At 38.5% G+C, this 17,512-nt stretch overlaps 1 protein-coding gene across 1 annotated transcript in view; it reads left to right on the top strand.

The window, feature by feature from the left end:
• The window catches only part of METAP1 (methionyl aminopeptidase 1), a 50,852-nt gene that overhangs the window by 4,575 nt on the left and 28,765 nt on the right, over window positions 1-17,512 (top strand). The window contains exon 2 of the mRNA XM_005898808.2: window positions 15,375-15,426. Coding sequence (XP_005898870.1) covers window positions 15,375-15,426 — 52 coding nt within the window. The remainder of the gene's footprint in view (window positions 1-15,374; window positions 15,427-17,512) is intronic.

Raw genomic sequence — 17,512 nt, 5'->3', positions numbered from 1 at the left:
GTCTTTGAAATGTAGCCCTGTCCTCTAAAACACTTTCTCCTTTGATAACAAAGTTCCTGACATTCCTAGGGATTTTCTTAAAATTCCTTACATTACCTCACACTATTTCTAGATATTGCTATAAGATAGCAATATCTAGTTGTGATTTTTTTTCCTTAAAAATAACTTTTATTGTAGAAAAATTAGAAAATACAGGTGAAAGGTTGCTTGGTGATAATTTCTGTAAGTCTTTTGATGGGTAGTCTTACAAACATGTATTCCTATATACACTCATGTGCGTATACTTGTATGCATTTTTATCAAAATGGCTTGATCATATACATAATCTTAGGGAATTTTCTCTCTTTTATGTCTTAAGTAATACATTTGGAATGTGTATAATGGCTCCATTTACATTATCCTTTGTAATGGCTGAATAATATTTTATGTGATAGATGTACTGTCCTGTATATTTACTCATGTATGGTTGAATTTACTCTCTTTTTAATTTTTTAGCTGCTGTTTAACTGTTTTGCAGTAAACGTTCTTGTGAAATTTTAAATCATTTTGATTACTTGAGAGTATAGAGTAATGGTGGGGCTGGTATATAAACCAAGGATTGAACCCACCTTGAGGTGCTGGTAGTTCTCACAGTGTAGTTAATGGATTATTAATAGTTTGAGAACCTCCTGGTGGAGATCTCCTTTAACTGACATGCTTGTATTATAAATGTTTATGTTGGAGTCTTGGCATGAATTATATTTTTATTGTAGAACTTGTAAAAAGCAAACATCATTTGGTTGGTAGATAATCAAAAGTTTAACCAATCTTTAACTCTGAGTTACTGTTTTAGAGATTGAAGGGCTATTGGAAGTAGATATGAGCTTATACTGTTCATATAGTTTGTGACAGAAGTGTTAGTCACTTATTTTTTTCTTCCTTTTTTTTTTGGTGAGTCTTTTTCAGGTTTGGCATACTTGCACAATATTTAGTTTGGTCTTAGTTAATTTGGTGGGGATGACAAACACATAAGCCTGTGGCTAAACACATACCCAGCTCTAGATAGGAGGGAGAAGCAGTAGCGCGGTGGCTCCTGTATAAATGAGGAGTTGTCCCTGGTATTAATAGGAAATCCATTTAGTAGATGTAACATGGGCAGGAATGTGCTATAGAGCAACCGTTGAGATCTCTCTCCATGTTAAAGTTCTAATGAAACAAAATATAGGTATAGCCATCCTCTCTGCTTGATCTTGAACCTTTCTTGACTCAGTTTTAACATGAAGCATGTGCTTATTCATGCTTGGTCAGCTCAACAATTGTAAATCTTTTTTTTTTTTCCTTTGATTGGTATCAGCCTTGGGTCTGACTTTGAATAAAGAACAGTTTAACACACCCAGTAAGCTAGGTCCGCCTTTCTCAGTGTGTGTATTTAGCTGCAATAGTTGAACGTGGGACAGGGACCTCTGAAACGTCCTCTCAACTGTTCATTGCAAATGATTTTTCTTTTTGTGCACTCTTCACAGTAGCTAAGTTGTGGAAACAACATGGATATATAAATGGGTAAATATAATGTGGCATAAACATATAATGGAATACTAGGCAGTTTTAACAAAGAAGGGAATTTTGCAGTGTGCCACAACATGAATGAATCTGGAGGACTTTGTGCCAAGAGAAATTAGCCAATCATCAAAAGTGACTACACTTGACACGAGGTACCTGAAATTGTTTAAATTCATAGGCTCAAAGAGTGGAATGGGTGAAGGGGGAAATAGAGAGTTAGTAATCAATAGGCATTTAAGTTCAGTCCTGCAGATGGATAAGCTCTAGAGATCTGTTCTGTACCACTGTACCTATATCGACACTTAAAATTATTAAGAGGATAGGTCTCATGTTAAGGTGTTCTGACTATTCTTTTTTAAAAGTTCTGTTTTTGTTTTTTTTTTTTTCCCCCAGTAATCTGTCTGTTTTATAGCCAGGTTCAGTGGGGACTTCTTCCTGATATACCAGAGCTCTGTGGTGTCTGTTGGAAGGCATTCCTAAAATCCCTGTCATGGGGTCTGCTACTGTGGCCTTTGTCTAGGTCATAGGCTCAGGCCTCTCAAGAGTGGGTAGGGTATAAGTGAGATTTTGTGACTTTAGCAATTTTCTTATCATAAAGTGGCAGGCAACAGAGACGTTTCCATCTCTGTTGAGAACTTGTATTAATTGTTCCTGCCTTGATAAAAGGTGCAAAGGGGCAGCCCTTTGCATCAGATTCTGAAGGTTGCCCTGCCTTATCAATCAAGCCATGAGCTCAGATCATTTAGTAAAATAGGTAAGTTGTAAATGCCATTAGGTTTTAGATGTAACATGACTTCTTCCCCCCCTCTCTGACTGGGCATTTATTTTCTTACTGATTATTTCACTAATGGGTACTAGTGATGGGCTTAACTATTTGAATACTGATAACCTTGCATAGTTCACTACTAAAATGTAGAGGAAAATATAAATGGAGGTATTATGTGATTTAATATTGCTTTTGAATTGAGGTTCTTAAGTACCTTAAAATCAGGATCTGTACTTTTTTTTTAAAACTCATTTGTTTTTATTAGATGTTGAATAGAATAAAAAACTAACAGTAAGTCAACCACAGTATCTAAAGAAACATGGTACAGTAAATGCATCTGTATTTAACCACCTGAATTATTAAAAAGAATATATTAATGAAGCAAGTAAAACCAGAAAGCACCTATGTGTCTCTCACCCTAGAGGTACTCCCTGTTCTGAGCTGCCTTTATCATTCATTTGCTTTTCCATGTATTTGATTCCTTAGATACGCATTGTTTCGTTTTGATGTTTCTGAAAGTTTTATAAATCATTGCACGTATTCTTCTGCAACTTGCTTGCTTTATATTCTGTTCTTGAGATTCACCCTTGTTGCGTGTCGCTCTCGTTCTTTCATTTTCATTGCTGTATAGTATTTGTGAATTAATGTATCAGTTTATTCATTCCTTTGTTGATGGAAATTTGGGTTGTTCTAGGTTTTTACTATTATAAACAGTACTACTCTAAACATTCTTGTACTTAGCTCCTGATGCCTATGTGCAAGAGTTTCTCTTGGGTATACAACCAGGGGAAAAGTTCTTGGGTCATGGGTTATGTATGCATTCAGCTATGTTTTGACTGAGCCAGAATTTTTTCCAGTGTGATTGTGCTTATTCTCCCATTAGGAGAAACTTTATATTGTTCCATATCCTATCTAGGACTTGACATTAATAGACATTTTTGGATTTTGCCTGTTGTGTTACTTATGAATAACAACATTTGTTGGGCTGTTTTTGCATCTGCAAACCTGCTAAAATTTACTGTCCTCAAGAGGCCAAGAGGTTACTTGTATGGACAGGAAGTACTTAAAAAAAAAAAGTTAAATGACCTGGAGGTGCTAAGTGAAAGTATAGACAAGGAATTTTTTTCTTTTAATTATTTTATAACTTGATTGAGTATCCCTAGCTTTTTACTGTGATGATTTTCAAACATAGAAAAGTTTAAAGAAGAGTCTTATAACTAATTGCAGTATACCGTCACCTACATATTTTGCTCTAATTGCTTTATTTATGAGTTCTTATGTGTATTGCATTTGTATATGTATTAGTTGAAAATTTTTGAGTCACAGACAACATGACACCTTACCCATTCATTACATGGTTACATGTAACCATCTTCAGCATGTATCTTCTAATGACAGGGATATTCTTTCTTACTTATTAATACAGTACCATGATTACCTGTAAGAATATTGCCAAGAATTCCCTAATATTTCCTAATAGTCAATCCTATTTGAATTTATCAGTTATCTCCTGAACATCTTCAGTAGTTGTGTTCTTGGTTAATTTTGGAACCAAGATCCTTTCAAAGCTCACAAGTAGCGTGTGATTGTTACATTTCTTAGTATAGAACAGTCCTTTCATCTTTATTTTCATTATGCTGGCTTTTTGAAGAGACTAGTCAGTTGTCTAACAGAGTGCACACGTTCTTGGTTATCTGATTATTTCCTCGTAGTGTCTCTAAGTTGTTCTTTTATCCCCTGTCTGTTCTGTCAGGATTCACTTGACAGGACTCGTGAGTGATGCTGTGTGCTTCATATTCTGTCACATCAGGAGGCGCTCCTAAATGTGATCGCTTGGTTAGGAGGTGCTGCCTGCTCACTGTATGCTGTTTTTCACTTTGTAATTAACTACCTACCATAGCGCCTTTGAAGGACAGTGGATTCTGTGTCCTTTTGACCTTCCTCCAGTAGTTTCTGATTGTTCCCTAGCTCTCTGGCCCAAGACAAACAAGGTTTACCTTGCAGCTTCCCTGTCCCAGATCTGGAATCCAGCCTGTCTCCAATGAGCCCTTGTTTCTGGTAGGAATGTCTTTAGAAATCTAGTTCTGCCTGCTCAGTAAGCTCCATACTGAGCCACTGCCTGGAGTCCCTGCCTCTAGAAGAAAAGTACTGAGATCTTCAAGAAAGTGTGCTGATGGCTCTGGAGGACACAAATAAAACTGCTAATGGGCAGTTTTTCAAAGCAGCGTAATAAAAAGGTGCAAAATGGTATAGATAAGGTCCTAGAAGGCCTTCTGCAGGAGAGGTTAAGAAATGGATTTGGGTACACTGGAAAAAATAAATAAAAAGGTAAGTAAAAAGGTGTCTGTTAGCAAGGAGGAGAGGACATTCTCTCCAGGGGAAGGATGTTTATGGAAGTAGGAGCAAGCTGAGGCATGTGTGTTACAGCAAGTAACCACAGCCTTGCAGTGGTGAAGAGTCTGAGTACAGAAATACAAGGAAATAAAATGATTGTTAGCAGGGCCAGAGACTTTGTATTCCACTGAGTATATTTTTTTTAAATGTAAATACCTCCATTTGTTTTTTTGTTATAAAAAGCAGTGCATGATCTTTGCATAAATTTAAAACAGAAGTGTTTAAAGTAAAAGCTGTGTCATGATCGTATCCTAAGAGTGTGTTACAGTTTGGTTTATTATCTTTTCAGACTTTTATATATTTATTACATAGAGGTTAAGAGCATGGAAACTGTCTCAAGAGAGCTTGCATTTAAAACCTGGCTTTGCCATTAATGAGCTGTGTGGGCTTTTTTTAACGTGTTAATTTTTCTGTGCTTCAGTTTTCTCATCTGTTAAATAGGAAATAATAGAATCTACCCTGTAGAGTTGTGAGGATTAACGGTGCATATAGTACTGCCTAAATCAGTGCTTGGCATATGGTCAGCATTCATGTGTTACTTGTTGTTTTTATGTTTTTGAAACAAAACCAGAATCATTGTTTTGTATAACATACAGCTTTGTAACTTAACTTATTTAAAAATGAATTTCTTTTTTCTACAGGTAAAGAACACATAGAGACGTTACTATCCTAACCATTTTTATGGGTACTTTTCAGTGGTGTTTATTATATTTGCATTGTTGTAGAACATATCTCAAGAACTTCTTTAATCTTGCAGAACTGAAACAGCTCATTAAACAGCTCTCTTTTGCTTGCTCCACACAGCCCTGATAACCACTGTTCTGCTTAACTTGTGGAGAACAGCATGAGTATTTTAAAAGAAACATTTTCCAGGTGATTCGAGGACCTGTTCAGGACTGAGAACCGTATTACCCCATATCAGCTCCTACAACTTGGTAGATATCTCTTGGTGTTAAGAAAAAGTGGGGTAAAAACTTAACCATTCTAGTTTTAGTAGGTACTCTGTAGCCAGTGCTTTGGTGCAGTGAAATAGGTGGAAAGCAGGGTAGTGAGACAAAGCGCTGTCAAAGAAGTGCTGAATAAATACATGTGCCCTGTTGTTAGGCATGGGGTGGGATGAGGTATGGTGTGGACACTTTATGAAGGTAGCATTTGTAACAGACTGAAGGGATAGGTTAAAACTTGTGAGGACAAGATGTGAATATGAGTGTCAGGAACAGATAGACGAGGTCGTGCAAGGGAAAGGACAGTGTGGTATTCTCTGGGGGAACTCTCATCCTAGTTTAGTTAGGTTGTTGGTACATTTTTCAGAGATAAGGAAGGAAAGGTTGCTCAGGTAAGAGTCAGAGGTTGATTCTTCATGGTGTGGAGAATAAGTCACTCACGGGTTTTGAGTGGTCCTAGTCAGGTAAAGAAATGGGAGAAGAATGAGATTGTGGTATAAGGAAGGAACAGTGTTCAGTCTTCAGGAGTTACTAGGAGGCACAGAATGTACTTGATGCTGTCAGGGGTCTTGAAGACTGTGCCCTTGTTACTTCATGGCCTCAGCAAGTAAGAGGATGGCGGGTGTCCTGAGAAGTATTTATTATGAATACTTTGATTCCTTCATTTCCTCAAATATTCATATATTTTGAAATACAAGTCTTTAGCTAGGTAAGCTGTTTTGTGAGACAGTTCCTCAGTTTATTTAATGAGAATAATCCTATTAGTCCTCTTATTAAAAAGGTGGGATTTGATGTAGGTCTCACAAACCAGGTACAAAACACTCTGAAATCCTCTGAGGAAAATACAGGGCTATTTATTTGAATAGCTGCTTTTCAGTGAATGTGATGAATTTCAGCATGTTTATTAATGGTTGATGATAGCTACATTGAAATTTTAATTGGGAGAGAAATTGACATGGTTTGACATTGATCCAGTGCACTGTAAGCTTTAGAACACCAGGTAGTCTGAAAAATGTAAAACATGTTCTGCTTTTTTAGGAGTAAGTTGATAATCTTGTTAATCCCCCCCCCCCCCAAATAGAATCAAGGAGGGTTATTTCTAAATCTTGGCAGTTTTTCCATAGCTGTGACTTTTTAGAGTAGATATGAAAAGAAAATAGTTTACCATGAATACTTAAGGTGGGAACCAAAACTTAACTGTTGGTCTTTGCACATCATCTTGGGCTTTTTACTTTCCCCAGTATGAAGTGACAATCAAGGAGAATCATTTTGAAATATGGTTCCTTTAAAAAACTTACATTGCTTTTAGTTGGTTCACAGTTTATTAGAGAATCAAATTAAGAGAGATCACCATGAAATAGATTATTAATTGAATTGTAGAGGCAGTACATGCTAAAGGGTTTAGAGGATGTGTCATTTCTCACTGGGGAACAGGAGGAGTTTTACAGAAAACGTTGTATTTAAAATCATTTGTTGTTATCTTCTGAACTCTTGAAGGAAAGTATGATTTGAATGGAGAGGAGGAAGGCATCTGATTATTGAAGCTTAATTGCTTTGAAAGATAAGATATGTATGAAATTGGGCATAGGTCAGAGTGGTACCACCTCCTGCTCCTGTCCCAGTCAGAGCCCCTCTTTTTCTGTTTAAATACTAAAGAGTTCTAGATTTCTTTTTACAAGAGTTCTGTGATCAGTAGGGGTAAAAAGAAAAACTTGGCACCTACTCTGATACACTCCAGATGGTATGCATTTGCAATTAGAATAAAAAATTCTTTGTTTATTTAAAATTCAAGAAGATTTGATGATTGAATTTTTGGATGTTGTCATGTTGTAAATAACATTACCTTCTGAATGGAGAAACTTGGAACAGTAAACAAATAATGCTGAATGTTTAGATGTGCCCACTGTAAGAGGTGAGTCACAAGAACGACAACATTAGGAAGGATGTGAGATTGATGAGAAAAGAAAGAATAACATGATTGTCTTTGCTGATGCTTGCCTGACAAGCCTTGTTCACCATAAGGTGACGTCCCCCAGGAAGAGGTTGAAAGAGACGAGCTGTGTATTTTGGCCACTGGGGGGATACCCAGTTGTGGAGCAAAGAGTAGGCTGTCCAGTTGGTCACACTGTGAGCAGAAAGTATAAACACATTGCCTTAATGCTGTATTAATTGGTTTAAATCTACTTTAAGTGACAAGATGCCTTAACTCAGAAAACAATTTGTCTTTTAGAGAGAATCTTCCTGCAGCTGGAAAACGGCATTCAGCTTAAAATACTGGCTGTAGAAAAGGAACTTAAATATATGTGCACTGGACATTTTAGAGATTATGCCAGTTATTATGTATTCAATATGGCTTTGATTCTTGAAAACACATGCATATGGCTTAGAAACAAATATTCTAATACCAGGTATCTCTTAACCTGGTGTTAGTTTTTCAATTGTTACTGAGAAATCGACAGAACATTGAATAAGTTTAAGGTATTGTTGTACAGTCACTAAGTCGTGTCCGACTCTTTGTGACCCCATGGACTGTAACCCGCCAGGCTCCTCTGTCCATGGGATTCTTACTGGAGTGGGTTGCCATATCCTTCTCCAGGGGATCTTCCCAACCCAGGGATTGAACCCAGGTCCTCTGCATTGGCAGGCGGATTCTTTTTACTACTGAGCCACTAGGGGAGCCCATTAAGGTATACAACATAATAATTAGATATTGTATACTTTGTGAAACAGTTACCACAATAAGTTCAGTTATTATTCATCACCTCACAGTTTCAGTTTTTTTCCCTTGTGATGAGAACTTTTTAAACAACTTTCAAATATACAATATTGTTAGCTATACTCATCGTGTTGTACGTTATATCCCCAGAATTTGGTTTTCTTTCCACCACTTTAAACTGATTATTTTGGCATTCAATTCCATATCTCTAAAAGACATGGTGTATTTCTCTGTCTTGATTATTTGGTTTAGGCCTTGTCACTAGGTTTCCTGTGATGGAGGAAGAGAGTTTGGCAGTTATACTCCTCACATGCCATGTGGCTCTCTTCTGACTTGTAAAGTGGTTTTGAGTTATGTAGTCTACTTGCCACTTAATAGTTGTGTGACCTTGGGCAGGTAGGTCATTTAGTGTGGCTCAACTTTTCTCATCAGTAAAATGAGTACTGTATATATAGTATCTACTTCATAGGATTCTTAGGACTTAACATATGTAAAGTAGTTGGAATAGTGACTAGCACATAGTAGGCTCTACATAAGTATTATGTATTATTGTTACGGTATAATTACTTTTCCTTCCTTGTACAACTCCATTCACTTAGCTTTCTGTGTAGTAAGTCCCCCTACATATGAACCTTGGAGAGTTGCAAACTTTAAAAGATATGAACGTATGTTTGCACGTCCAGTTGTGTTTAAATTCATGTGTCTGGTGTACATTGTCACATGCGTCCTCCACACGAGGCTGTGCTTTTGTTTACTTTACTGTAAAGTACTGTTGCCATGCAACATCAGGAGATTACTAATGAAGACCTGATGGAATCGGAGGCCCAGAGAAAGGACCAAGAGAGACAAGAGGAAGAAGTAATTGAAGAACCAAAGAGATTCACAACATGGGAAATGGCAAGGGGATTTTCTTTATTTGAGGAGGCGCTGTTAGTTTTTGAGGCATAGGACCCAAACGAAGAACGGTACGTGAAGGTTGCAAAATGCCGTCCAGTGTTCCGGCTTGTCTGTGATAGGAAAAAAAAGAGATACTGCCTAGACATTGCTGGATTGTAGTTTTAAGAGAGTAGATAGAACTGAAAACATCAAGGAGCCAGAACCTGTGCCATCCGTGTCAAGCATGAGTGAAATTGCAGCTTCCCTCCGTGCTGCTGCTGGCGACCGTTCCGCTCTGCCGTCTCTCGCCGCCGCTGCCTCCTTGTCAGTAACTCTTGTTGCGCGTTTACTCAGTGCCCGCCCCTGTGTGCCAGCTGTTGTTCTGTACTACTGTACTTTTCAAGGTACTGTGCTATAAGATTAGAAATGATTTTTTTGCATTTTTTTTAATGTATTATTTGTGTGAAAAGTATTATAATCCTATTACAGTACAGTACTGCATAGCTGATTGTGTTAATTGGGTGCTTGCGCTAACTATTGGACTCACAAACCTGCTCTTAGAACGGAACTTGTTTGTATATAGGGGGCTTGCTGTAACCTGTAGACGTTTTGTAGATAATCTTTATCAAGCTGAGGAAATTCTCTTCTATTTTACTGAGAGTTTTTATTATGAGTGGTGGTTGATTTTTTTTTCCAACCGTATTGTGGATTTTTGTTTCATCTTGCGCTTATGTTACCTTCTGCTTTATGTATTTTGAAGCTCTGTGGATATATACAATTTAAACTGTTATATCATCTTAGTTATTTGACCTTTTAAAAAAATCATTACGTAATTTTCCTCTTTATCCTTAGTAATTTTCTTTGTTATTGTCATACTGGTCCTGAGGCTCTGTTTTTTATTTTTATTATTTTTTTAATCTTTTCTGTGTTCAAATGGGATAGTTTCTTTGGTCTTTTAAGTTCACTGAATTTTTCCTGTCATCTCCATTATGCTACTGGATGCTGCTGCTGTGTTTAGTCAGTCGGGTCTGACTCTTTCTTGGTAACCCCTTGGGCTGTAGCCTGCCAGGCTCCTCTATCCATGGAATTCTTCAGGCAAGAATACTGGAGTGGGTAGCCTTTCCCTCCTCCAGGGTATCTTCCCAACCCAGGGACGGAACCCAGGTCTCCTGCATTGCAGGCAGATTCTTCATCAGCTTAGCCACCAGGGAAGCTTAGCTATTGTATTTTTCGGTTTTATAATTTTCATTTGGTTTTTCTGTATATCTTTGGGAATATTTTCTTTTTTCCCATTGGTATAAGAGTGTTTTTGGTTGATTGTTGGAGCGTTTTAATAATAGCTGCTTTAAATTCTGTCAGTTAATGCCAACATTGGTGTCAGCTTAGCACTGGTGTCTGTTGACTCACTTCCCTTATAAATTGAGATTGTCTTGGTTCTTTATATGCTGGATAATTTTAGATTGTATCCTGTGGGAAGTTTTGCATATTATGAAATCTCGAGTCTTGTTTAAATCTTGTGGAGAATGTTGATATTTTGAGTTTTAGCTGGCCACTAACTCATCTGGTTAGGTTCAGCCTGCAAGTCCTGACCTGCCTTCTTTGGTTCCAGTGTCCGTGCAGTTTTCAAAGCCTCTGCAGCGCCATTCACATCTGTCCCTGAGACCTGAATGATGGTCTCTGCTAGTTCTGTTCTCACACACATCAGTAGTTCGTATTATGAACAACGTGATGGGGTCATTTTAGGGAGCTCCTTCCTTGGGAATTCTCGTTTTTGGTCCTCTGGCCAGAAAGCTGGGGTTGTAGGTACCTACCTTTGCTGTATGTCACAACTGTGCCTTTGTCTGGGCCAAATGACAGGAGGACACAGACAGAAGAAAGTAAAGGGGTTTGGCCCCATCCTGTCTGGACTGCAGCTTTACTGATGAAAGAGATACCTCCTGCTCAGCACTTTGGTTCCTACACGCTCATGTTTTGGGTTCACTTGGGGTTTGGGGTGTGAGAGGACAGGGACGAGAAGAGAAGGTGGGCTGTACTCTGAGCACTAGGGGTTGCCTTTTCTGTTCCTTGAGCCAGAATTGGAAGGCTTCTGGACCACTCTGTGTGCCCTGGTGCTCACCTCCATGTTACTCCTGGTGATTTTGGTGGGGGAGGATGGTAAACTCATCGCCAGCTCAGTGGTTCCTCCGAGCTCCACGAAGTCCATGAGTCTGACTTTTGTCTCCTTTGCAGCGTGGCTCCTGATGTCTCTGCTCAGTGCTATTCTGTGGCCATGCCGCCTAGCTGGTGGGATCTTAGATCCCTGGCCAGGAATGGAACCTGACCCACGGTGGTGAAAGCGCTGAGTCCTAACCACTGGACCACCAGGGAGTTCCCAAGCTCAGTGTTTTTTAAATTTAAAAAAACAAAACAAAACAAACCCAAACCTGCCTTCCTATTTGCTTTTGCATCTGCATAGCGTATAACTCTGCCCAAGGTTAGTCACAGGTTGTGCTCACACCCCTTGAACTGGCACGCTGTTTGTTGTTCTTGGTGTTCTTTGCTGCTTTGGCCGGAAAGTCTGTTCAAACTTGAGGTTGTTCCCACTCTTGGATCCCCTTCCATGATGTGCAGGTTCCCTGAACAGTGGTGCTGGGCTGTACCTAGTCGCTCAGTTGTTTCTGACTCTGAGACCCAATGGACTGTAGCCCGCCAGCCTCCTCCTGGGATTCTCCAGGCAAGAAGACTGGAGTGGGTTGCCATGCCCTCCTCCAGGGAATCTTCCCAATCCAGGGTCAAACCCAGGTCTCCCGTACTGTGGGCGGATTCTTTACCGACTGAGCCATGAGGGAAGCCGGAATGGTGATGCTCATTAGCTACAAAGCCCACAGTCATCACTAGCTTCCTAATGGCCGTAAGTTTTCATCAGCTAAGAATTCAGGGCAGGGTTGATGCACACATTGAAGGTATATAGGTGTACCGTCTTTTCAAATTCCAAATTTAAATTGCTTTTAAAAATAATAAAATGGATAATAATTAGAATTGAGCACTTGTTATTGACCACACATTTTTACACAGTTTTCCCTACGTTACAGTTGAGGAAAGTGGGACTTAAAGATATTAAGATTTTTTCCTCTATGTTGTACAACTTATAAGTGATCAAGCTAAGGTACAGGTCTGACCTCAAAGTCCATGATTTTTGCCATTGCCTGAAACTTAGTTTAGAAAATCATGTGAGTTTTAAGTTGTTCCTACTTATAAGCCCTTTATGAAGTATGTATTATCCTTAGTAATAAGCAGGCGGTGGATTTTTTGTAACATTTTAAATGCTTCTTTTACCTCTCCTCTCTGATGTTCTTTCCCCCTCCCTTTCTTGATTTAAATTGGTATGTAAACTTCTGTGTTCTCTAAATTGAATCAGTTGGGATAGAGATGTTATTTTATTTAAGGAAATATGCGTCAGCTTCTGTGAGGGTAAAAAAAGATGCTGGGTGAGGCAAAAGTATTTTGTTCACATAACCTATTTAGAAAAGCTTTATAAATAGGTTGTATCAGGTTGCCAATTATATAAAGGAAGATCTTATTTTGTAATTTTGATGTGCATAAATTTAGTTACCACAGATTAGTTAAAACCAGTCTCCCAACCACACAGGTAATGACGTGAAGTACATGAGACTTTACCGCTAGCTATTCATTCCTCAGATGACCTTGGAAATCACAGCCCTGCATCTTGATTAGTGAGCGACTGGCCCCTCTACTTTTTTCAAAGCCTGTCAGTGATTGGTCCCTGGGCATCTGTCACTTGGTTCTCTTGTAGACAGCAGAGCCTGTAGTTGCCTAGCTTTCTTGTTCTCCAGTGATAAACTTATATGACACTTTACAAAAATGAATCATTTGAAAGAAGGAATTGGCTAAGAAGAAAATGCAACAAAGAAACGCTAGGTGTTACTGCTGGATGTGAAACCTAAGTGGAACATAAATGGAATTGTAGAAGAAATAGCTGGCTGTGGGGATGTTGACCGAATGAATGCCCACCATTCTAGAGACTCTAGGCATGCAGTCAGAGGAACTCAGAAACAGGCTGGTTATTATAAATGAGGAAAATGATTGTGATGAAAGGAATCAATAATGTCTTCAGGGAAGGAACATCAATAAAAACTTTACATTAAAGGAACTCTCAGAGGTATTGAAAGTACAAAGAATACAATTTGGAAGCTGTTGCAAACCTAGAAAGTATACCAAGCATGAAAAAGATGCTCACTCCATCTGCTGAGTTATTCAGTGAGAAGAAGGCACACAGGTTTAGATTAGTCCTGATCAGTTTTTTTTCAACATCTTATTTATTTTTAATTGAAAGATAATGTTTTACAGTATTGTGTTGGTTTCTGCCGTACATCTGATAAGTTTTTGAATAAAAAAGTAAAATACTCTAATTTTCAACATATCTAATGTTTTAAATTACAGTATACTAAACAAATTTTTCAAGTTTCCTGTATATTATAACCTAGAGTAAGAGAGTTTTTAATGTTTTGGCAAAAAGTTTTAAAGATCATGAAACAATTTTCTGGTTGATTTTGAAGGTTGCTTTTTATGGTTACAGATTGTACAATGGTTTTTAATGGTTCTATACTACTATGCATAGCAAGGATTGCCTGTATTAAAAGCCAGTGTTTTGGAATTCTTCAGAACCATTCTGTGTACTAACAGGAGTTTTAATTTTGGTTTTGTTGATGGAGATCAGGGATGCATAACCAAGTTATCAGGTTGTTCTTTTGTTTAAAACCCTTTCATGGCTTCCGTTATCATTAGAATAGAGCAGACTCTTCAGTGTGATCTGACCCCTGCCTCTGTATTTAGTTCTTGTGTTCTACCTCTTCTGTGTATTTTACTTTTTAGCTCTTAGGACTTAGGAAAGTGAAAGTGTTAGTCGCTCAGTTGTGTCTGACTCTCTGTGACCCCATGGACGGTAGCCCACCAGGCTCCTCTGTCCACGAAGTGTCCAGACAAGAATACTGGAGTGGGTCGCCATTTCCTCCTCCAGGAGATTTTCCGGACCCAGGGAGCGAACCTGGGTTTCCTGTGTTACAGACAGATTTTTTACCATCTGCGCCATCAAGGAAGCCTGTAGGCTTCCTTAGGATTAAACTATGTATTTAATCGTATAATTAGCCATGTAATATTTGCCTCCAATGGACCTGTATTGTTTACTACTGAATGCCCAGCACCTGTGTACATATAAACATATGCATACACGTCCATTCATTCATCCATTTCCTTCTCCAGTATCAATATACAGTGCATGTTATACCTGCAGGGCACTCTGTACATTATATGTGCATAGATATATTTTTTCCTGTGGAGAAGAATGGTTACTTTCCCAAGATTCTCAAAGGATTCAGTGGTCTGAAAAAGTCAAGTATTGCACTATAGGAATTGATACAGTAAAATGAATACTCAGCCTAGATGGTATCATTAAACATTAAAGATGTTCAGTTTCCAGTCTCAAACTGCATTTGAATATTTGGACATATAAGATATTATATATAGCCCTGAACAAGCATTTAAAACTACTGCATTGTCTGTAGAACATAAAATTCATTTTAAAAATGGTTATCTGTGTTGGGATATACTAACATAATAGTGATAGATGATGAACTGGGAATCAAACTACTATAAATCATGGAGGAATCTGTAAATTTTTCCTCATTTTTTTTTCCTCCTAGTGTGTGATTCAGAGAAGGCAATGGCACCCCACGCCAGTACTCTTGTCTGGACTATCCCATGGACAGAGGAGCCTGGTAGGCTGTAGTCCATGGGGTCGCTAAGAGTTGGATATGACTGAGCGTTTTCACTTTCACTTTTCACTTTCATGCTTTGGAGTAGGAAATGGCAACCCACTCCAGTGTTCTTGCCTGGAGAATCCCAGGGATGGGGGAGCCTGGTGGGCTGCCGTCTATGGGGTTGGGTCGCACAGAGTCGGACACGACTGAAGCGACTTCAGCAGCAGCAGCAGCAGCAGCAGCAGTGTGTGATTGCTCCATTGGTTCAGGGTTCTTTTCAAATACTTCAAAATAATTTGGTAACATAAAATTGAAATATAACAATGACTAAAATGTTTCCAGTTAAGGAAGGTGACACTGATTTTCATGTTTGTTCTTTTTAGGAATGTTTTAAAGGAAGTTGGGCAACTCACAAGTTACTGCATAAGAAAGCAAGTAAGTAAAGTTACACATCTCTATACTGTTTTTCATTGAAGTGACTTCTTGCAGTAGACAAGAATTCTTACACCTCTGTAAGTGTGTATTTGAATGTTCTGACAGTATATAATCCCAGAAGCTAGAATTAGGGCAATTTTGTGCTTTGTGGTGTTCAATCATGTAAGTAAAATGTGACTGAGTAATACCTTTGTTAATGTTTTATTGCATATGAACCATGAAAACACGAGATGGTTGCTACGATAGTTGGATTGGCTTGACCAGTACCAGAGAATGTCCTGATCTTGGCATCTGGCGCCCACTCTGTCCTGTACTTGAAGCATTTGCGTGTTGCAGGCAGGGGTGCAGGAGCTCCATTTAATCAGATTGCTTTTGTTTTTGTGTAGTGTCCATTTCAATTGCTTTGTCTAACTCAGAATTGTATCACTTTGTTTTTTTGGTGTTTTAATGTTATTACCTGTAGCCTGATGTTTAATTTTCTTTTTTGAAGTTCCTTTGTGAAACACCACAAAGTGAAACTATTGGCTACTTTTTTAGCTATTGCTGTCAGCCACACTGATCTATCACTGATTCAAGTCATCTTTCCTGCTTTGGCAACTCATCCTATAAATTTAAGCCTTTAGGGTGGCTAGCTCAAGACAACTCATCACAATTACTTGAAAATTGACAAGGGCTTTTTGTTCTTATAGCATTGCCATCCTCATGGATGAAGGACTGGCAGATGGTACATGGTTCTTGGTATAAGGTTTCTTTTTCAACTTAACTGATTTTGGTATTTTTAGTTCATCTACTTTATATTTTTAAGGAATTTGCTGATTTGGTAAAGTTTGGTAGATTGTTTTATATTTATATACCTTCAAAATCTCATTGAGATCAATTTAACCACCATTTGAAGGAAAAGGAAATAAAAATTTAAAAAGACATTCTGTGGTTATAGAAAGTGAAGTCTGCATTTAGTCGAAGTGCTAAGGCTATTGTGGGAGGAAATATGGTTAGAGATGAGGAAAAGTGATTGTGAGTAAATGAGTTTAAAAAAACATAAATGACAGGATTTGTTACCTCAAAGGGTAGAGATAGGTTTAAATATGCCACTTTATTTTATTTACTCATACTTTAAATACTGTGCATCAGATGTGTTAGGTAATTTTAGAGCTCTTTGAGCCAATTATTAACATTTTTTACCCAGGAACTTCTGGAGGAAGGCATGGCAACCCACTCCAGTATTCTTGCCTTAAGAATCCCATGGACAGAGAAGCCTGGTGAGCTACAGTCCATGGGGTCACAAAGAGTCGGACATGAGTGAGAACCTAGCGTGCTTGCAGGCACCCAGGAATGTAAAGCATAGGGAACTGAAGGATTGAGGTGAAAGAGTATGCTACTAAAAGAACTTGAAATGAGTCTCTTCTCCAAGTGTTTACCAGCTCAGTGAAGTGTGCTTGTTTCTTCAGTATTGGGTTTCTGAAGATAGGACTATTTTATTATGACTTATACTACAAGACAGTTAAACAGCTGGTGTTCCCGAAGTAATTTTTACTGTATTGGACTGAAACTACTTGTGTTTTACGTACATCTCTGGAGTTTAGTATGATGCCGTGTTTCAGATTGTGCCCTCTTGGATCTGATGGGATTAGGTTCACTGGGTGAGCCTAATATTCTTGGTCCCTTTGGGTGGTGTTGGGTAGAGTCAGCCCTCAGGTGGCCAGTCCTGTATTTTTCACACCCTAATAACCATAGTGGGTAACAGTCTTAGAGGAGGGGATGGTGTGGGGAAACATGATCTCCAGAGCTAAGGAGAGTATTGAGAAAGGGAATAGGGGAAAAAAGAAATAAGAGCTAGGGTTGGGCTGGGAAGCAACCAGAGCGGCTTAAAAGATAGCTCCTTAGTCCAAGAAATTATAGTGAGATAACATAGCAAATAGTTCTGTGTACTGATCTCTAATTAAAGATGACTGAGTCGTATTTATGTTCATGTGGCATATTGGTCTGTAATTTGCTTTTATATCTTTGACTGGATCTGGCATTAGAGTAATCCTGGACTCATAAAATGGGAAATGTCTCCTCCCCTTCTTTTTTCTGGAAAAGGTTG

The sequence above is a fragment of the Bos mutus genome, chromosome 6, assembly GCF_027580195.1.
Source record: "Bos mutus isolate GX-2022 chromosome 6, NWIPB_WYAK_1.1, whole genome shotgun sequence".
Lineage (NCBI taxonomy): Eukaryota > Metazoa > Chordata > Mammalia > Artiodactyla > Bovidae > Bos > Bos mutus.
This window is presented reverse-complemented; position numbering and strand designations above follow the sequence as displayed.